At 40.7% G+C, this 22720-nt stretch overlaps 1 protein-coding gene across 1 annotated transcript; it reads left to right on the top strand.

Moving 5' to 3' along the window:
• Positions 1–9157: 9157 nt before the first annotated feature.
• AKIRIN1 (akirin 1) lies at positions 9158–20989 on the top strand. Its single transcript, XM_039244461.1, has 5 exons — positions 9158–9492; positions 14142–14282; positions 17390–17524; positions 18737–18808; positions 19448–20989. The coding sequence occupies exons 1-5, from the start codon at positions 9273–9275 to the stop codon at positions 19456–19458; spliced, it is 579 nt and encodes a 192-aa protein (XP_039100392.1). The 5' UTR covers positions 9158–9272; the 3' UTR covers positions 19459–20989.
• The last annotated feature ends 1731 nt before the right edge of the window (positions 20990–22720 follow it).

The following is a 22720-nucleotide window of genomic DNA, read 5'->3' as shown; positions in this document are numbered from 1 at the left end:
CTCAGAAGTGGAATTGCTGGATCATGTGGTAATTCCAGTTTTAATTTTGTGAGCAACTACCAACCTATTTTTTTCAGTGGCTATCCTATTTTAGATTCCTGTCAACAGTACACAAAGGTTCCAATTTCTCTATCTCCTCACCAACGTTTGATATTTTCTATTTTTTATTAGCTGTCCTAACGGGTATGAGGTGGTATTACGGGGGTCGGGGGTGCTGTTCGGTTTTTTTTTGTTTTTGTTTTTGTTTTTTTGAGAAAGAGGGCACAAGTGAACAAGAGGCAAAGAGGGGGAGAGAAAGAGAGAGAGAAGCAGGGTTCTCCTGATGCAGGGCTCGTGCTCACCTGATGTAGGTGATTATTTTTCAGAGAAAGAGTGCAAGCAGGGGAGAGGCTGAGAGGAAGAGGCAGAAGATCTGAAGCAGGCTCTGTGCTGAGAGCAGTGAACCTGATGCTGGGCTCAAACTCTCGAACTTTGACATCATGACCTTAGTGGAAGTCAGATGCTTAACCAACTAAGCCACCCAGGCACCCCTGGTATTACAGTTTTGATTTGCATTTTCTTAATCATTAGCAATATTGAGCTCCTTTTCATGTGATTCTTGGCCATTTGTATATCTTCTTTGGAGAAAAGTCTACTCTAAAATTTCTTTTTTTTTTTAATTTTTTTAATGTTTTATTTATTTCTAGGAGAGAGAGAGAGAGACAGCGTGAACAGGGGAGGGTCAGAGAGAGAGGGAATCACAGACTCTGAAACAGGCTCCAGGCTCTGAGCTGGCAGTCAGCACAGAGCCCGACGTGGGGCTCGAACCCATGAACCGCGAGATCACCACCCAAGCGAAAGTCGGACGCTTCACCGACTAAGCCACCCAGGCGCCCTGAGAAATGTCTATTCTAGTCCTTTGTCCATTTTTAAATCACATTGTTGTACAGTTTTAGAAATTCTCTATGTATTCTATATATTAATCCCTTATCAGATAGATGGTTTGCAAATATTTTCTTCCATTTTGTGAGTTGCTTTTTACTCTATGGATAGTGCTTTTTGATGCACAAACTTTAAAAATTTTCATGCAGTCCTAGTTTTTTCTTTTGTTATCAGTGCGTTTGGCGCCTTTGAGTCATTGCCACGTCCAAGGTTGTGAAGTTTTTGTTCTATGTTTTCATCTTTTTTTTTTTAAGTTTATTCATTTATTTTGAGAGAGAGAGAAAGAGGTGCCCAGAGAGGGGGACCAAAGAGCTGAAGCAGGCTCCGAGCTCACAGTAGGGAGCCCAACGCAGGGCTTGAACCCGTGAACCACAAGATCATGACCTGAGCCAAAGTCGGACCCTCAACCAACTGAGCCACCCAGGTGGCTCCCCCTCCCAATTTTTTCCTCTAAGCACTTTATTATCTTATGTCTTATATTTAGGTCATGGATCCATTTTGAGTTAATTTTTATATACAGTGTTAGGTAAAGATGCAACTTCACTCTTTTGCATGTGGATACCCAGTTTTCCCATAACCATTTGTTGAAAAGATGTTTGTTTTCTTGATTGAGTGCTTTTGGCACCCTTTTCAAAAATCATTTGACCATATGTGTGTATAGGTTTTAATCTGAAATGTTCTTTTTTATAGCTTTCTAGTTTACAATTTCAATTTTTATTTCCTCTTTGGTTTCAGTGTTATCTAGGAATATGCAGGCATCCAAAGTTTTTCCTATCTCCTTTCTTAAAAGTTTATTTATTTATTTTTTTAGTAATCTCTACACCCAATGAGGGGCTCAAACTCCTAACCCTGAGATCAAGAGTTGCATATTCTACTGACTGAGCCAGCCAGGTGCCTACCATCACCTTTTTATTATATATTTCTAATTTTATTGGGTTATAAAGTATGCTCTATAAACTTGCTTTTTTAAAAAAATGCTTTAATATCTTCTTTTGACCTACATATATGGTCTAATTTTGTTAATTATTCCTGTGTGTATAAAAAATGATATTTTCTATTCAAGGGATGTTAGGTTCCATAAATGAATATTAAATCACATTTGCTTATTCAATTATTCAATTCCTTTATGTTCTTGCCTATTTTTCAGAATCACAATATGATTGTATTTCTTTTTTTTTTTATTTTTTTTATTTTTGAGAGACAGAGCACGAGCAGGAGAGGGGCAGAGAGAGAGGGAGACACAGAATCTGAAGCTGGCTGGTTCCAGGCTCTGAGCTGTCAGCACAGAGCCTGATGTGGGGCTCTGAACTCACAAGTTATGATACCATGACCTGAGCTAAAGTTGAACGCTTAACCCACTGAGCCATGCAGGCATCCCTGATTTTATTCCTATCAGTTCTTCTTGCCCTTTTAATAGTTTTTTTTTTTTTTAAAGTAGGCTTTCTGTGCCCAACATGGGCCTTGAACATACCACCCCAAGATCAAGAGTCATACGCTCTACTAAACCAGTCAGCCAGTAATAGTTTTGATTTGTATAGTTAGCTGCCATGTTATTTAGTTTATAAGTATTAAAACTTCTTAAATTATGCTATTATTATATCATATTATACCATTGAGTATTTTTTTTTTTTTAGATTCCTCCTGATATTAACATAGCTTCTTCTGCATTCCCTTTACTTAACATGTGCTGGGTTTGCCTTGCCCACTCCTTATTTTCTACTTTTCTTTATTACTGCATTTTAAATGTTTCTTATATACAGGGCACCTGGGTGGCTCAGTCAGTTGAGGATCCGACTTCGGCTCTGGTCATAATCTCATGGCTCATGAGTTTGAGCTCTGCATTGGGCTCTGTGCTGACAGCTTGGAGCCTGTAGCCGGTTTTAGATTCTGTGTCTTCCTCTCTCTCTGCCACTTCCCTGCTCACAGTCTCTTTCTCTTTCTCTCAAAAAATAAAGAAACATTAAAAAAATAAATGTTTCTTATATACAGTATATACCTGGGTTCATTTTTAACTCAATCTGATAATCTGTCTTTCAGTGAGATAGTTCTGTTTGTTTACATTTAATGGCAATTGATAACACTCAGTTCTTGGTCGATAGTTTTATTTTACCTTGCTGATCCCTCTGGTTTTATCAAATTATCATTTGCTCCCCTTTTTTCTTTTCATTAATTTTTTAGTTCTGCCATACTTTTCCATTTTATTTGTGATTTCTTTTCCTTTCCCAATGTTTATATTATCCATATATTTTTCTAACATCATATAAAAAATACCAACTATTTGTTTATAGAGATACTTTCTTGCCCCATTGTTTCCTTCCCTTCCCCCCAAAAGATCTTTTAGAATACTTTTATTTCTCCTTTCTCCACTCACATGAAACCTTTAGATGGATTTTACCACTTCTTTCCTGTCTCCCACCCCAATTCCTAGGTCTTGCTCAGATAATTTGGTACTCTTTGTTTCAAGCTATTATTAGAATTTCCTGGGGTGCTTGGCTGACTCAGTTGGTAGAACATGTGACTCAATCTCCGGGTTGTGAGTTCGAGCCTCATGGTGGGTGTACAGATGACTTAAAAATTAAAAAAATAGGGTGATGGACATGGAGGGGGGCATTTGTTGGGATGAGCACTGGGTGTTGTATGTAAGCAATGAGCCACAGGAATCTACCCCCAAAGCCAAGAGCACACTTGGCATACACACTGTATGTTAGCCAATTTGACAAGTTATATTTTAAAAAATGTTTAATAAAAAAAGAGTTCCCTTTGCAGTATGTTTATTCAATCTTAATACTGTTTTTAGCTTTTATATTACACAGTTCCTGATAGTTTATAAATATCCAGTGGATAGATATTATATATTTCCACGTAGTCTATTAGTATCCAATAGATCACCGATGGATACTGTTAGATGAGGGAGTTCTTGGCACACAAAACATGATTAAGAGGGGCTCAGTCAGTAAAGCATGTGACTCTTGATCATAGGGGTTGTAAGTCTAAGCCCCACAATGGGCATAGAGATTACTTAAAAATAAAATCTTAGGGTACCTGGGTGGCTCAGTTAGTTAAGTGTCTGACTCGGGCTCAGGTCATGATCTCATGGTGAGTCTGAGCCCCTTGTGTCAGGCTTTCTGCTGTTATTGCAGAGCCTGATTCCAATCCTCTGTCTCCTTTTCTCTGCCCCTTTCCCCTCACACGTGCGCACGAGCTCATTGTTGATGGGTTCAAGCCCTGCATCAGGCTCTGCCCTGACAATACAGAGCCTACGTGGAATTCTCTCTCTCTCAAAATAAAGAAATAAACTTTATTTTTAAAAGTAAATAAAATATTTATTTATTTATTTATTTATTCTGAGAGAGAGAATGTGTGCATACATGCATCGAGTGGGGGGAGGGGCCAAGACAGAGAGAGAGAGAGAGAGAAAGAGAGAATCCCAAGTTGAGCATGGAGCCTGATCTCATGATCTCATGACTGTGATATCATGACTTGAGCCAAAATCAAGACCCAGTCAGTCAACCAACTGAGCCACCCAGCCACCCCTAAAAATTTTTTTAAATGTTTATTTATTTTTGAGGCAGAGAGAGCACAAGCTGGGGAGGGGCAGAGAGAGAGGGAGACACAGAATCTGAAACAGGCTCCAGGCTCTGAGCTGTCAGCACAGAGCCCGATGCTGGGCTCGAACTCACGGACCACGAGATCATGACCTGAGCCAAAATCGGTCGCTTAACCAACTGAGCCACCCAGGCGCACCTAAAAATAATTTTTTTTTAATGGCTAAGAATTCCTACCCTACACAATCCCAGCTGCCCTCATAACTTCAATTATCATTCCTACACTAATGACTCTAATTTTTTCTCCAGCCCAGACTTCTGAATCCCAGACCCACAGATCTATACACACACCCTCCACTTGCGAATCGTGTGTGATGCTTTAAAGGAAACTTTAATTCGGGGAGCCATAGGACTCTGTGCTGACAAGCTCAGAACCTGGAGCCTCCTTAGGATTCTGTGTCTCCTCCTCTCTCTGTCCCTCCCCTGTTTGAGTTCTGTCTGTCTCTGTCTCAAAAAGAAATAAACATTATAAAAAAAAAAAAAAGGAAACTCTAACTCAACATCCAAAACTACTCTTATCTTCTTCCCCAGTCTGGTACTTACCTGATAAAAACTTTCTCAGAAAATGGCACTGGGAAAGCTAGAAGCCTAGGAGTCATACCTGAGTCCTACATCTCTCTTACCTCCATGTCTAATCTTCATCAAGATCTGTTCGCTTCACCATTGTTTGTTTTGTTTATTTTTACTTTTAAAGCTTATTTATTCATTTTGAGAGAGAGAGCACAAGCAGGGAAGGAAGAGAGAGGGGGAAAGAGAGAATCCCAAGCGTGCCTACTGTCAGTACAGAGCCTGAGGCAGGGGTAGATTCCAGGAACTGTGACATCATGACCTGAGCTGAAATCGAGTCGGTCACTTAACCAGCTGAGCTACCCAGGGACCTCTATTTTTATTATTTTTTAAAGTTCATTTGTTTTTCTTAGGGATCTCTGCACCCAACATAGGACTTGAACTCATGACTCCAAGATCAAGAGTTGCATACTCTTCTGACTGAGTCTGCCAGGCATCCCTAATTTGTTTTTCTTAAGTAGGCTCTATGCCTGCCATGGGGCTTGAACTCAGGACCCTGAGATCAAGAGTCTCATGCTCTATCTACTGAACCAGCCAGGTGCCCTTGTTCATTTTATCTTCTAAACTTTGCTCAAATCAGTCCACTTCTCTCCATAGCTTGGAGATCGTTGGTGACTTTCCCTGTTTTAGTGGAATGGCAGAAATCAGATTGATGAGGGTTGGTACTTGGTGGGTAGGAAGCATGTAAAAGGAGACAGCAAATATAGACAACTCTTTTGAAAACTTTAGGCAAGAATTCTGGAAGATTTTGGAAGATGGTATCCTTCTTTCCTTTCACTCCCATCCCCAACTTTAGCCCAGCTCTGCCCCTGGGTCAGACAACTGCTGGCACCAGGAAACAGCCCCAAACCTATTACTGAGCTTTCACAGGATGAACTAGCAAAGAAACACCTGCAGGTGGGGGTATGAAAGAATTTGCATGTGCCAGGAGGTAAAAGGTTCCTTGTAATATTATAAAACTAACACTACAAGGCATGAAAATGGACAAATAGCTTTTTACTGATTTCCATCCACCCCTGCTCTCCTTCAACCAGTTCTCAATACAGCTGCTAGGAATCTTTTCAGATGTAAATCTCATCATACTTAAGCTCTTTTGTTCCCACCATAACCCCTGAAGTGGCTTCTCACTGCTCTTAAGATAAAGGTAAAACATCCCTGGGCAGCCAATGGGGCATTAAATGATCAGGCTCCTGCCTTCCTCATTAGTTTTTTCTTCCCTGACTCTCTGCACTTATGCTCTGTACCACAGCCGCTTGGGACTTTTGATTCTACAAATACATTAGGTCTTTTTTTTACGAGAGATTGGATATGCTGTCCCTTCGGCTTGTGATGTTCCCAACCTGTCTTCACTTAGTTAATTCCTAGCTCAAATATCACTTCTTCAGGGAAGTTTTCATTACTCTCCAAGATCGGTTAAGATGTCCAATGTACTCTCTCACGATATTCTCTCCCTTTCTGCCATAGTCCTTGTCACAGTTTGTTATTATGTATTTGTTGTTGTGATGATTTGATTCATATCTGCCATCTCTAACAGGCTGGCAGCCCTAGGAACCATGTCGCTTTTCACACCATAGTAGCCTCTACCGTGATAGCATAGTGCTGGTAATGAGTAATGTGTGTGTATATGTGTGCATGTGCGTGACTGGATATGCAAAGCAGTGGAGACCAGCACTGTGGTGACCTTATAAGGAGACACCACACTGGGTGGCCTTCAGAGCAGCCCATCTGCTTCCCTCAAGGATAGCTCTCTGTTTGGGCCACTGTCAACTGCAACTTATAATAGGATATACCACCTACTTGTTTGGTTTCTGAATCATCTGAATCCACCCTCATTCAGCAATGTGGACTATCAACTTTCAGGGACAGACAGAACAACCCCGAAATAATTACCATTTATTCATTCGACCAATATTTATTCTGTACCTACCCCTACTGTATTTAAGTGCTATATTATGACGGGGAAACACAAATGAATGAGGACTGCTTATTATTCTCAAGGAATTTATAGTTTTGATGCACAAATATATAAACAAACGATAACTTCCTGTTTTAAACACCAATCTTACAAGGCACGCTCAAAGTTTTAAAGGAACACAGAGAAGAGGCTGATTATCAAAGCAATCTAGCTAGAAAAAGTGCTGTTAATGATGACTCAGGGGACACACTTTTTAAACATTCTAAGTTCTAATGACCAGTTTAGACCACAGAAAACAATTTACTAGGACACATTAGACAACCCCCTTAACAAATAACCATCACTAGGTTGCTTTTATGTCCTTGGCTTTTATTTGGCATAACAAGAAATATCCATTTGAATCTTGCTTTTGCATTTATTGTTCAAATCTTCTTGATTATTATATTATTCAATGATTCCTAATAAAGTCGAATGACCAACTACTTTTAGAATTAGAATATTTAGGGGTGCCTGGGTGGCTGTTGTTTAAACGTATAGCTTTTGATCCCAGCTCAGGTCTTGATCTCAGGGTGGTGAGCTTGAGCCCTGTGCTGGGCTCCACGCTGGAGGTGAAGTCTACTTTAAAAAGAAAAAAGAAAAAAGAAAAAAAAAAGAGTATTTAGCTATGGAAAAAAATCTATGGTCTGTCTTCTCCGATGTACTGATTCCTTTTAGATGCCATGTACTATGTTTTCATTTTTGCCCTGGCAGGCAGGAAGTTCAGAACTAAGTTTCAAATTCAGTCACAGACATGTTTAACTTCAGGATAATTGTGATCTCTTTTTAGTTTGGCCCTAATGTTCTATTTCTAGTTTTCTAGCCCACAGTAAACCTTCCTTATGTCCTCAGAAAAAGAGATGGGATAAAATATAACATCTGGTATGCTCAGTCATCTTAGATTTATTTCTGCTATTTGTCAAAGATAAATACAAAAAGACTTAGCCTATGTTTGGATCTTAAGAAAGGCAACAGAAAAAGGACAAAGAACGGAACTGAGGTAGTAGCATGCCCATATTTTCCAACTCAAAAATATTGAGGCACATTGATGTGGCAAATAGCTGGCCAATTAGAAAAGAGTATCTGAAACTTGGACCCTTTTCTGGAAAACCCTAGGCTATGTTAAAGCAGACAGATCCCAGGAGGTATGGCCATTTTTTAATGTATATGAATATTTATAGAAAGGTTTTAACCTTTTTTGGATCACAGATTCTTTGGTGAACAGTTGAAAGCATTTGACCTGCTTCCCAGTAATACGTAAGCATATACAGTTTCTGAAAGCGGAACCCTGCTGTTATCTATGTATTTTTCCAGAATTTATCAAAAGCACTTTACAGCTGCCACTGCTGTAAAGAATTTTCCTAGACCTGAGGAAGCACCCAGCTGCCAGGTCAGATGCGGAGAGACTGGCAATCAGTAACCAGCTTAAGTTCTTAACACTGACACCATTTTAGGATGATTTAAGCCAGTGGGTTTTGTTTTTAACTGTTTGGAGTAGCTGACCCCTTTCATGAGCTGCTGAAGATATGGGTCATGTATTCCAAAATACACACACAATTTTGAACACAATTCCACTGGGTTGGTGGACTTCCCAAAGTCCATCCTCCGATCTCAGGTTATGCTTAAGTGAAGACTTCCCTGGACTCGGGAATGCCCTTGAAGACCTTTCGGAATGCACCTCTCTTCCATTACGGGGACCAGAGCGGCCTAGACAGGTTTAGACAGAAGGAGGTTTACCGGACCCGGAGACATCCGACCCCCGGCGCCCTCTCACCGGCCACTCCGAGCTCTCCCCTCCCCCACGCCTCTGCCGCGCAGGTGCGAAGAGCTAAGGGGCCACCCCGGCGCGACGGCTCGAGGAACTGTGGGGGGACGCCGGGTGGGGGTGGGGGATGATGGGACCCCGGGAGGGGCGGAGGCGGGGGTGGGGGCCTTCCCGAGGTTGCTTGGCGACCCAGCTCTCCGCCCAGACCGTTCTATTTCCTCAGCGGGGGGCGCCGCGGGCCGGAACGTGGCTGACGGGCCTCCCAGAGCGGCCCTCTTCCGGCTTCTCCCCCTCTGCCGGGCGGTGGCCAGGGCCCGTGACGTCACAGGAGGCGGGGCCAGGGCCGCTGCCGGGTGCTGGAGGCGCCATTGGAGCCGGCTTGGCTTGCGAGCTCCGCTGAGGAGCCGGAGGTTGGGCTGCAGTTGCCTCCGCGTCGGCTCCTGGTCCCTGGCCCCTCGGCGGCATGGCGTGCGGGGCAACGTTGAAGCGGCCCATGGAATTCGAGGCGGCGCTGCTGAGCCCTGGCTCCCCGAAGCGGAGACGCTGCGCCCCTCTGCCCGGTCCCACTCCGGGCCTCAGGCCCCCGGACGCCGAGCCGCCGCCGCTGCTCCAGACGCAGACCCCACCGCCGACCCTGCAGCAGCCCGCCCCGCCCGGCAGCGAGCGGCGCCTTCCAACACCGGGTAACCTACGCTGCGGGCTTGGCAGGAAGCCAGGCTCAGGCATTTTGGGGGGGGGGGGGTTGGGCGGCTTTGGGCGCTGGGCTCATTCACCCACAGACCCCCTGTTTGCCCTCAGAAACGGGAACTGGGGTGCGCTGGGCCTTGTCGCTTCCGGGGATGGGAGACATCCGGGAGGGGTGATGGGGCCACAGTGACCGTTTTCGGTTTTCCTGGAGCTGGAGCGGCCGGAGGGGTGGGCAGAGGAAGATGGGAATATCCCTGGCCGCTTGGGGCCCTTCCCGTGCGCGAAGCCCCTCCTGCCTTCGCTGCTCGGGCCTGCACAGAGCCGCCCAGCAGATCCAGTGGGCCATGGAAAATGGGATTCTACTCACGAAGCCGGCCCTGAGGGTGGGGGTTGGGGGCGGTTCCTGGGAAGGGGCCTGAGTGCGTGCTGTTCACTGTACTGTAGCTTGGAGGGAGACCTGATTTCCAGAAGTCTTTAGGGACCGGAGGCTGTCGCAGAAGTCATGGAATCCGATTGGAACCTATTTCTAAGGGACTGGCCATGTTTTTGTTTCTTTTTTAATTGTATGGCTATTGTCTTGAACCATATATGGCTTGAAATCGGTAGGTCTTTAGCTAGAATTTATTTGAGAATCCTTAAACATACAGAGGTTCCGAAAGCAGGAATTCAACTCTCCGTAACAGAGACTCTCTTTGAATAAGGATTCCACATTGGCCTAGGAAAGGAGAGAGCGCGTACTAGTGACCGTAAAGTTAGGACAACCCCCCACCCCCCACCATTGTACAGGAATAGAGGGGAAAGTGCATCAAAATTAATATGTAGTAGTTTTAAAGGGCTCCCGGAGATGGGGGAGGATCCTCAAAACTGGACTTGGGCAAAGTGATTCTTTGTGTTTTTCTATTCCTCAAGCATGAGCTAAAGCATAGGACTGCCTTGATGTCATTCTTTCCTTACCCCTTTTTAGTTACCGATGCGTTTGGGCTTTATTTCCTTTTTCCTCTGTATCTCCATAATGCAGATTTCAGGCCCTCATTCTCTCTCACCTAGATGCCTGCAGTTGCCAGCCAGGTTCTCCCAGACACTGAATCTTTTGTTCACCTTTTCTTTATCCTGTCATTCAAAGGGTTTATCAACTATAACTATATGCCTTACCTAGTCTTTCACACATTTCCCCCCCCAAACTATGCTTTTGCTCTTTTTTAGCTCTCCCATCCATTACCTGACTCTCCTTGCCCCACAGGGAACTGTGTTCCACTTTAAATTCCCTGACCACTTACTGTTGCAATGTACTTATGTACTGAATGAGATAATGTTTGCAAAAGTTTTTTTGTAAAGAGTTCTTCAAAAGCAGGGGGCAAAAATGCCCACTTGAAGTGATATTTTTTGTTCTACAGACACCAAGGATAGTCATATCTTTTTGGATCTTGCTTCTGTAAAATAGAATTAATACTTGCCCTATCCGTCTTGATGGGTTTTATGCAAATATCTTATTCTAATACTACCCTTTAGACTTATTCTGCTGTAATTCACATTACAGCAAACGTTTAGTAAATGATTATTGAATGCCTTTGGAAGCTTCAGTATTGCAGAGTGCAGTAATGGGAGTCAATTTTTATCTTAAATTTTAGTTTTTGCATAGATCATGCAAACTACTTTCTTGGCAATTTTCTATTAAAATATTTTATGTAACATATTCATTTATAAAGATTGATCAGTTAAATTCCTTAGTGCTCATTGGAGTATGGTTCTGTCATGAAAGAAACAAAGTATGAATGGATTATATGATGCTTCGGCTTAAGTGAAAGTCCTTCTGGATTAAAAAGGAAGACCGGGGGAAGAAATTTTAAGTTTTTATTTGTTTTGAGAGAGAGACAGCAAGCAAGGGAGGAGCAGAGAGAGAGGGAGAGAGAATCCCAAGCAGGCTGCACACAGTGTGGGGTTTGAACTCCAGAACTGTGAGATCATGACCTGAGATAAAACCAAGAGTTGACGCTTAACCGACTGAGCCACCCAGGCACCCCTGCTTCACTTAAAAGATAAGTGTCCTTGTGCTTATTCGTGGAAGGGGCACATAAAATTAAGCCTTTTATCGCTTAAATGATATTGCTTAAATGAACTAGGTGGATACCAGGCATAGGGAGGGTGTTACTAACCTAAGGAAGATGTTTGTAAACATGGAGTGAGCCTAGGTTCAGAGCAATTAATTGATCATGACTTGAGGGTTGGAGAGTAACATCCAGATTGACGTAGCATTTTAGCTGGGTCTTTTTTTTTAATGTTTATTCATTTTAGAGAGAGAGAGGAGGAGTGGGGGAAGGGACGGAGAGAGAGACACAGAATCCGAAGCAGGCCCCGGGCTCTGGGCAAGCTGTCAGCACAGAGCCCGACACAGTGCTTGAACCCACTAACCGTGAGATCATGACCTGAGTCAGAGTCAGACGCTCAACTGACTGAGCCACACAGATGCCCCTCAGCTGGGTCTTGAAAGATGTTGGGGAAAGAAAGATACCCTCATTTCAAACAAAGGGAAACTGCTTCAGCAAAGGCCAGAAAACTCACAGATTAAGGAAAGGACAAGGTAATGCAACTGGAATATAGTGGGAGATGGAACTGGAAACATAATTTGGAGCCAAGTCTTGGAAGGCGTGATAATCCATGTTTAATAAGAGTTTGGATTTTGGTCTGTAGCAGCTAGGAACCCTTGTAGAATTTTGAGGATGGGTTTAGTCTGATATAATCTGGAAGCATAACCTCAAATAATAGGAGGCAAGAATTAAAAGTTAATTATCCACTGTTTTTTTAATGTTTTTTTTTTTTTTATTTCGAGAGAGAGGGAGAGAGAGAATCCCAAAAAGGCTCTGTGCTGTCAACATAGTTGGATGCAGGGTGTGATCTCACAAATTGTGAGATCATGACCTGAGCCAAAATCAGCAGTCGATGTTTGACTAAGCCACTCACTCAGGTGCCCCTAAAGTTACTGCTGCTGCTCCATCTGCTGTTAAAAAGAAATTTGCACTTTTTTAAATTTTTAAAAGAGTGGCCTTTTTGGAATAAAATCACATCTACTTCCTTATTTTTCTCCTGTGCATCATGTTTAGATTCTTCGACTTGCTAGTCCTTTAACCAGCCTTAAAGTTGTATCTTTCCATTTCTTCACTTCGCCATACAGGAGACAGTTAGAGGCTTATCAAAGACCTGTTCTCATGAACATTGTCCTCATACTTGTCCTTTCTTGTTTCAGGTCTTCACAGTTCTTACATCCTTGTCTTGAATCTTGCAAGTATATGCTGGAGAATAGTATGTTTTAAAGATGAAGTGAAATCTTAGTAAAGTCAAGGAACTTAAAATATGAACTTCTTAGCATTTTTAAAGGAAAGTTTTATAATCTCACATTGTGTGTTTAGGCTGAGGGTTAGTAAATTTAGCCATGTGTAGAGCTACTTGGAATTTGTGTCAGTTCCTGGGCTGCACTGTTACTTGTTAGAGCATTAGCAAAACCTTTGATTTTGATTTCCAAAAGTTTATTGGGTAAGCATGTAACATTTATATTGAAGAACTAGGCTAAAGATCCTGAATGATTTTTCCAAGGTCATAGTCACATAGCTAGGAAGAAGCAAATGGCATTATTAACACTTAACCCCATCAAAAAAAATAAAATTATAGCAGAGTATACATTAGAATAATGTGAGTGGGGTGGTGATGTGATTTTGTTTTTTTAAAAAAAAAAATTTTTTTTAATGTTTAATTATTTCTGAGAGAGAGAGACAGAATCTGAAACAGGCTCCAGGCTCTGAGCTGTCAGCACAGAGCCCAATGCAGGGCTGGAACCCACGAACTGTGAGATCATGACCTGAGCCGAAGTTGGACGCGTAACTGACTGAGCCGCCCAGGCGCCCCTTCTGGGTTTTGTTTTTGATAAAGAAGCTTTATTATCTATAAAGTGGATACATATTCTACCACAAAAATGAAAAACTTGAAAATGACCTTCTAGACTCTGGGTTGTCTCTAGGAATGTACTCGAAAGTGAATTTGTGTGTCCTGGATTCCCTTCAAAAGTGTTAGCAAATTTAGTTCAGGACTGCTTTCACTCAGAATAGTACTCTGACTGAATCCTATCAAATATTGCCTCTCCTAGAATCAGGAAGTTCTTTTCTAAGCCCTGATCATCAATTCCAAGAAGTACATCTCAGGTATTCCCATGGTCTGTGTCCAGGATTTCTAGTGTCCTCTCACCCAAAGATCTTGAGTCCCAAGTGGAACAAGAGCTTCATTTTTAGAAGGCCTATTTAAGAGAATCACCCCAATATGCTCGTTTGTAAAATTGTGCAACTTAATGGAGATCAAAACTAGCTCCTTGTTAGATGAAGGATGGGTTAATTGTAAAGCAAACAAGCAGATCTGGTCTTCACTGTCACAGAAAGACAAGCAAAGGGAACTGTCTAGGAGCTTATGCTAAAATAGCTGCTCTTCCATGTATTGTTGAAATAGCAGTAAGAGAGCACACCGTGGGAGTTCTGGGAGGAGTGCTTTTATTCAGTATCGACATTTTCCTTGCTAATATTAATAACATGGTAGAATAGACAAGAAGTTTGAAGAAATGGCACAATAAAGTGAATGCTCAAAAAGTGTGTTTCTTTTTTATTAGAACAAATTTTTCAGAACATAAAACAAGAATATAGTCGTTATCAGAGGTGGAGACAATTAGAAGTTGTTCTTAATCAGAGTGAAGCTTGTACTTCGGAAAATCAGCCTCATTCTACAGCACTCACAGCACCTAGTTCTCCAGGTAAGTAAGTATTAATGTGGACAGACCATTTAAGAGTTTGTAAATGGGGAAAAAAATTGTAAATGGTACTTAAAATGATGGTTTCCTAATCCAGAATTGATTTCATCTAAAGTAATAAAATTGGTAAAAATGTATGCATTATGTTACTACTTATAAATAATTTTGAAGCCATAGAGTCATGAAATTAGAAAAACACCTTAGGTTGATTTGCTTTGGCTTCCATACACCCTGATGCAGAAGTACCCTCTGTAACTTCAGTGTCTAATACCATAGTCACTACATCAGATACATGTGGCTGTTTAAATTTAAGTTAATTTTTTTTTTACAAATAGTTTATTGTCAAATTAGTTTCCACATAACACTCAGTGCTCATCCCCAAAGTGCCCTCCTTCATGCCCATCACCCCCTCCCCCCCACATCCATCAGTCCTCAGTTTTTGTCAGCATTCAAGAGTCTCTCATGGTTTGCCTCTCTCCCTTTCCCCCACCATTTTCCCCCTTCTTCTCCCCCTTGTTCCTCCGTCAAGTTCCTCCTAATCCTCCTAATCCAAAAAAAAAAGAAGAAGAAAAGATCCTATATGTGTAAATCTTCCAGACTGAAGATGACTGAAAACTTTTAGCAACTATTGACTAAATCTTTCTAAAATAATATAGCTCCCCGATTCTTAAATAGGGTATTTGGAATCTAATTTTTTGTCATGTTTCAGGAACTCATGAGCACTACTGTTTCTTTAAATTCAAAGTGAACCAACAATGTAGGCCATCTATGACACAGTAATACACTCAGAGGCTGTTTAGATATGTATCCTCCTAAAATAAATGGCTCCAACGTAAAAAAAAAAATAAATAAAAATAAAAAAAATAAATAAATAAAAATTTATTAGAACTAATAAACAATTTCAGTGAGATTACTGGACATAAGATTAATAAACAAAATCCATTGTTTTTATATATGCTTTCTGATACAATAGCATCAAAAAGATAAAATATTTAGGAAGAAATTTAACAATAGAAATGTAAGACTTGTATACTAAAAATAATAAAATATTTTAGAAAAAAAAAAATTTTAAGTTAATTAAAATTTAATAAAATTTTAACGTGTAGTTTCTTGGATGCAGTAGTCATATTTCAAGTGCCGAGTAGCCACATGTAGTTCTTGTTATTAGCACAACTATGGGACATTTCCATCATTGCACAAAGTTGTGTGACAGCACTGCCCTATAACATTGACAGGTGGTCAGAGAAGATGTGCTCAAAAATAGAATCTCAGAGTTGGAGAATCTTCATGGTCACATAGTTCAGCCACCAGTCTTGCCTGCCATATCCCTGCAACTAGTCAACAGGCCAACGTTCAAACATTTCCATTGGTGGTAAACTCTGTCCTTTTAACAGTAAAGGAGTTTATTTACTTACAAAGTATTCTACTTTTTAATAGTTCTGAGAGTTAAAAATTACCCTGATTAAAAATTATCTCCTTGACCAGGAGCTAGGGAGAGAGAGGAATAGGTGACAAAAGCTTAATAGGTAAGGGGTATTTCTTTGGTGTGATGGAAGTATTTTGAAACTAGATAAATTTTGTCCAAAATTGTGACTATACTAAATGACACTAAATTGTTCATTTTAAAATGGTTCATTTTATGTGAATTTCACCTCAAATAATTTTTTGTCTTCTTATAACCCAAAGGTCACCATTCTAGAACAACACCCTTTTTAATTTCTCTTGTACGTTCATGAGTGGCAGGACTTTTTTTTTAATGTTTAATTATTTTTGAGAGAGACAGAGTAGGTGCAAGCCAGGGAGGGGGAGAGAGAGAGGGAGACACAGAATCTGAAGTAGGCTCAGGCTCTGAGCTGTGAGCACAGAACCTGACATGGGGCTCAGACCCACAAACTGAAATCACGACCTGAGCTGAAGTCAGATGTTCAACGGACTGAGCCACCCAAGTGTCCCATGAGTGGTAGACCTTTCAGTGGTAATAGTTATTAGCAAGTCTGTCCTTAATTTTCTTATGAGATTTTAGTAATAGAATTTTGAAGTAATAGAATATGTTATGGGTGCAGAAAAACAATACTGTGATGCCTGGGTAAAACTTTTGGTCCGGTTTCATTTGTAGAAAAGAAATTTTGGTTTAATTTAAAAACAACTTGTTTCAGAGTGTTAAATGGTTTATAGATTAGGTGGGCTGAAGAAACCATTTCTAGGCTGAACTCATAACTGGGCTACCACAGGAATTGCTGCTTTTCCCAGGATCAGGAAGCCAATTTCTGTTTTCTAGCATTCCAGTGGATGTTTTGGTTTCTAACTCCATTTTATGAACATTTCACTCTTTTCTTCCTAGATTCAAAAGGGATCAAGGCTGAGATATGTAGTGCTCAAGTGTCTCCTTCATTCATACTTCAGTGGCTTTGCTAACAGTTTTTCATAGTGCTCAAGTCAGTTGGTCTCCTGAGCATCAGACTCCTAACCATTTTTTATCAGAATCACCTATGGAACTTAAAAGGTGGCCAGGCCCTAGCCCATAATTAAATCAGAATGTGAATCTTTTTGTAAATTCTATAGGTAATAATGATGCACTGCCTCATTTAAACATAGGTGTAGATAATCTCCAAGGGTTTGGGTAGGTAGCTCTGTGAATCTGCTTTCTCTAATCCAGACTAGAGGTTTTATATCAACTTTTTGTTCTTGTCCTTTACCAAGTGAGCGTTGAATATGGGCTTACATTACGTCATCAGAACTGTTTTTCTGTATACAGATTAGCTAGCACACCTGGATACACATTATTCCTCCTTCTCAATTTACCTTTGGCCTTGTAAAACTAATGGCAGAAGTTCAGAGAATTTTATGAAAATAATTCCATGTAGAGTTGTGAAAAAGGACATTTTTCTAAACAGTTTTTGTATCTTAGGACTGTTCGCATGAACTCCTTAATTCTGAACCTTAGAACTAGAATGTACTACTGAGACTAGATTTATCTTGGGGCACCCAGCTGGACCAGTTGGTAGGGCATGCAAGTTTTATTCTCAGGGTTGAGTTTGAGCCCCACATAGAGATTACTTAAGATCTTGTCAAAACAAAACAAAACAAAACTAGATTTGTGTTTTGGCCAGGTACCTCCTGGATGAAGAAGGACCAGCCCACCTTCACCCTTCGACAAGTTGGAATAATATGTGAGCGTCTCTTAAAAGACTATGAAGATAAAATTCGGGAGGAGTATGAGCAAATCCTCAATACCAAACTAGCAGGTAGGCATAGGCAGTGGCTATGCCATTGTTAATAGGGTTTGGTAAATAATAAGGTTCAGTCAAATGGTAACTTAGAAAAAGAGCAGTATTTCATACAAGAAAGTTTAACGAGTTTAACGAGTTGTCAATATTAAGTTACTCTCTGGTGATTCTAAACATTTCATTTATACATTAAATGGAAGGACATTTTATTTATATTTCTGAAACAAGATAAATTAAGCTTTTCTTTTGAAAATTTTCCATATGAATAAAGGCATTAAGTACGTTAATTGGGTTAACCTAACAGTTGGTTGGGAGGAGTGGAGTATAGTCAACATATTCAGACTTCCTGGTGGGAATCAACCTTGTGGATGTGGGAAGTCAGACATCCTGTGATTTGGAGGTACGTTAGAGTTAAGGTCGTAAAGCAAAGCTCAGGTTAGAACAAAGGCAGTTGATAGTGATGTCAACAAGTAGAGCCTTTTGTGAAAGGAAGAGATCTGAATCAGGAATACAAAGTAGTACCCATGTAGTGAAAGCGGACAGTGCTGTGATCAGAGAGGTTTTAGGCAACAACTTCTTCCTGTAACAGTATTATTTCCTAATCTGGTGACCCACACCACATGGTTCCTCAGAATGTTAGAAATTCTGCTTTATATTGAGAACTGTTACTTTAACCACAAAATTAAATGGGTTTCTTTATAGTTGAACTACTTTGATCCTTTAATACACTTAGTACTGTGCGTATTATTAGAAGTAGCTCCAATATATCACTTCCCTTCTACCCTCACCCCAAAATCGTTCAGTTGGCTCTAAGTCACTTCTTTGTTCATGGAGTTCCCCTTTATTTTCTTTTAATTAAATTAATTTTTAAAAGTTTATTTCATTTTATATTTTTGAGAACACACATGCACAAGCAGTGGAGGAGCAGAGAGAATCCCAAGCAGTCCCCGTGAGATCAGCGTGGAGCCTGACGTGGGGCTCTGTCTCACGAACTGTGAGATCATGACCTGAGCCATGATTATTATGATATATATATTATGTATCCAAATGTAGGAGGCAGGGATTTGGCTCTGGGATCTAAGAGGAAGTAACAGACCTCAGTGGCTGTTAACAAAGGCAAGTCTGAGAGTAGATAATTTAAACTGGGAAGCTAGCTTGATCCTGACACTTGATTCTTGAAAAATTGGGGGAGAATTTCTTGAGATAGTACGTACGGTCTTTCCCTTACAGAACAATATGAATCTTTTGTGAAATTCACACATGATCAGATTATGCGACGATATGGGACAAGGCCAACAAGCTGTGAGTATTGCCAAGTTTTTCTTTGAACTTTCCAACTTCCAGGAGCAAGGTATTGATACTGAATACCTTGTCTCTGAGAGCAAAACCCCTGTGAAGTAAAATAATAGCTAACATTTAAGAAAAATCTTAAAAATCTTCATGGAGTTTATTTAATCCACAGTAACCCTACTAGGGAGGAACTATTATTGGCCCCATTTTACCGGTAAGGATAGTGCTTCAAGAGGTTAAATAATTTGTCCAAGCCCTTAAGCTAGTAGTGCAGCCACGATTGAAACCTAGGGAGTCTGACTGCAATGCCAATTTGTGTGTTACCTGGCTTTTCCTGCATAAAGGTAGTTTCAATTGTTAACTTATGGAAGTTAATTCCTTAAGCTAGCTTATCAAGTGTGTGGTCAGAATTTCTTAATTCTGGACATCTTAGAACTACCAGTTACTCAAAGCATAAAGTAATAAATAGCTGTATATCTAAGCTGAAGCTGAGTCAGGTTTCTTAAATTCTGGAAAACTTAGGACCTTTTAAGGGTTGACTTGCATCCTCCATGCCATTTATCACATTTCCCATTGGTTAATATTTTTAAAAAGCATGACACTATATTTTTAGTTTTCTTAAACTCTTTTGTTTTTATTCTTAATTTATAGATGTGTCCTGAAGCTTTCTTGCATATCTGGGTACCAGGTTTGACCTCAAGAGATGGCTGCTGTACACTTTTTGCAACTGGTTTGATATCACATTTCAGCTCCAACTTTGCATCCTGAGAACACTTAAATGTTTCTGCAGGTCCATTTTATACAACTTGAAAGACCTTAAAACTTTCTGGTTGCCACAAGCATATCTTTCTTTTCTGCTCATCCAATAAACAGCTGTGCCCTACTGTGATAGATTTTCCAAACAAAAATACCTGGAGCAGCAGTTTAGCAAAATATGCCCTCAGTGGCACTCATCAAATGGAGATTCCCCAAGCACAGTTCTGTAAGAAGTGTGTGTGAGAGTGCGTGTGTGTGTGCGGACATGCGTGTGTGTGTGTGTGTATTTTAAGTTATTTTTTGTATTGTGCAAATTTTTTTGATCTTGGGGATTCTGGCTGTGAATTTGATGCACGACAATTATGGTTAAAAACATTTGCTTGGTCTACAGAAGATCATTAATGTTTTGTGACCATATAAGTTGTAATGGTGGATTGTTTTATGTGTAGGTATTATTGTTAAATACAGGGACTGTTTCCAGGCACGGAATATGAATCGTAAGTTAGGATGGACATTAGATGTGATTATGATGACATAGCAAAGGTCTGTGGTCCTAGGTCTACAAGTGCGTGGTGAGGAATTAGGACAAACTGGAGATGGGCTGTTTGACATGTGGACTCTGCCCAGCCATATTGAAAAATACTTTGACTCCAAGCCTTAAAATACCCAAGTGGAGTCTGTGCTCACCTCATTCACACAAAGAGCTCCCTGGACACTGAACCTCTAAAAAGAAAAAGTCTCCCCTGGAGCAGGAGCATCAGGGTTTGCTTGGGAGCCCGACACAGGTGAGCGTGGGGCTGGGCCAGCCCCTGGTGGCAGTGCTACTTGGGAGGAGCCACTTTGCCTTTCAATCGGTTATTACAAACAATTCGGATCCTTTGGTCAGGTTCCCCAAAATTCTTTTTAGGAGGTGACCATGTTCAACTGCTTGAGCTTTGTTTTGGCAACCCCCCCTGCCCAAAGTTGCTTACAGACTGTTCTTCACCTTGTTACCGAGGCCGAGGAACAGAAAGTAGCCTCTGTTTTGAGGAGGTGGAAGTTAAGTATACATTTATTTTTTACTGTGACTTGTTCAGGACCACATTTTACAAAATGCCTTGTTTCCTTTATTATTGTTTCTGGAAAGGAAAGTTCTATTAAAACTGTTTTAGTTTGACTATAGAATAGTTTTATTAATTAGGGCCTATTTTGAAAAATTCTGAGTTATAATTCAGATGTATGCCAGTACCTTCCAAAGTAAGGTAATATTCAGAGACAGTTGTTCTGATCAGATGGCTTAGAGAAATTCTGGAATATTCATATTCGAAGATTCCTTATTAATGAATGTCTTTGACTTAAATCTAACCAAAAACTGCAACATTATTCTTTGTACATTTTCATTATATAGTGTTAACAAGCTTAGTTGCAAACAAATAAAATACTTAAGCTATTTGTTTACCTTGCCTTCTTAATACTGTGATAATGTTTATTAACTCAGATAATTTATGGGAGGCTGCTATAACCATTTCCCCAGTAAAACATTAAAGATTTATAGACTTTTTAGAAAGCCCATCAGTGATCTTTTAATAATTAAATAATTATTTTACATCATATTTGAAGGGTAGTTTGTTTCATCTCTTCTTTTTCCAGGGTAGTCATTTGTTCCTGGAAGAGGAGCAGAGCAGTGGCTGTCATGAGAGTGGCCTTACAGTGGGATTGTCACACCAAAACGAGGGTAGGGCAGCCGTGGGGGCCACGAAAAGTCCTGAAGGGATGGATCAGGAATAGGGAATGCTGCCGCACTGAAGTCTTGTTACAGAATCAGTGTAATCAGTGACATGCTCACTCATTATTGCAAGTGTCATCCCCATTCCCACTAAATACTTCTGGCTGGGAGGCAGTGTAGGTTTCTATAAGGAAACTGATAGACACTCTCACTGCACCCAGTGTTGTTAGGCTGTTATGGTATGGTTGCCCTTTGGGGCCATAGGGTGAGACCACCATGGCTGGGTTTTAGAATCTCCTCACAAGGAGCTAGACATGTCTGTTTAGTGTTTTATCCAGAGAAGAGACAGTTCCTAGGACAGAAAATGGGGACCTATAACGTAGGCCTTAGACTAGCAAAAGGAGTTTTTCCCTAGAGCTTGATTACTAGAGCTTAAACTTAGGGACATTGCCAGGTAGGGAAGTGTCTTTGTCCCATAGAGGTAGGTCAGTGACCAGGGAAGAAGTTGACCAACCTACAGAGATCTGTAACGATGGGCCAAGACCTGCGGTCTCAGAACAGCCGTATCTACTGAGCTAGTTAAAATTTTTTGTTTTAATTCCATTTGTTACCTTCTTTAGTAAAATCTTAAGCCGAAGCGGAATGAAAGGAGTAAGTGTTCATGCTCAGGCTAGAGGAGTACAAGGGAGATCCAGGTTCCTGAGATAGAGATCATTGTTAAGAGCTCCCCAAGGAGAAGAACATCAGGGAGTACAAGAATTTGGGCCAGCCTCACACATGGTGACTCTTCTCTGCCCGCCAGCTAGGCTTGGTTGGCTTGTGTAGTAGTTAAAGAATGGCCTTTGGATGTGTGTAGGCCTAGAGTTCTAGTTTGTTATGTGAGCCTTGCCAAGCTACTGAACTTTGTGAGCCATAATTTTCTTGTCTGCAAAATGTATGTATGTACATCATTGTATGTACATCATTTGGGTTTTGTTTTCAAATGCGAGATTAAATTAAATAGCCCATGTGAAGAAAGTAGCCACAGCCTGGGACACAAAATAAGCATTTGAAACTGTTAATAGCAGGTTTCTTTACAGTGGTCTTCATCAGATCTGAAGGCCAAAACCTTCCTTTCTGCAGCAGCAATTCTCAACTTTCCAGTACGAATAAATAGTCCTTTGTTAACCTCAAAATCTCACATTCTCTAATTAGAATTTGTACTTTCAAGTGTTTGACTAAGAAAACAATAAAAGATGAATGACAAATGAATTCAGTAATGCCTTTCAGTGAATCTGTATTTTGTTATTCCCTATAGCAGGGGTCAGCAAACTAAGGCCTGTTTTGTAAACAAAGTTTTAACTGAAATAAAGCCACACCTATTTGTTTGCATCTGTGGCTGCTTTCACAGTTTGCAGCTCCAGAAACAAGTCTTCACCGTCTCTTGTTTTTACTGATTGTTGCTTATAGTGTCTTGTCTCTAC

Source organism: Hyaena hyaena, unplaced genomic scaffold, assembly GCF_003009895.1.
Source record: "Hyaena hyaena isolate Hyena2069 unplaced genomic scaffold, ASM300989v1 scaffold_237, whole genome shotgun sequence".
Taxonomy (NCBI): domain Eukaryota; kingdom Metazoa; phylum Chordata; class Mammalia; order Carnivora; family Hyaenidae; genus Hyaena; species Hyaena hyaena.
The sequence above is the reverse complement of the archived record's forward strand: the minus strand, read 5'-3'. Positions and strand labels throughout refer to the sequence as shown.

What these genes read in the sequence shown, in the direction of transcription:
- AKIRIN1 (XM_039244461.1), top strand. Translation starts at nt 9,273, where the DNA reads ATGGCGTGCGGGGCAACGTTGAAGCGGCCCATGGAATTCGAGGCGGCG. An exon ending in GCGGCGCCTTCCAACACCGG is followed by an intron (nt 9,493 to 14,141) that starts GTAACCTACGCT and finishes CTTTTTTATTAG; the next exon opens with AACAAATTTTTCAGAACATA. An exon ending in CCTCAATACCAAACTAGCAG is followed by an intron (nt 17,525 to 18,736) that starts GTAGGCATAGGC and finishes TTTCCCTTACAG; the next exon opens with AACAATATGAATCTTTTGTG.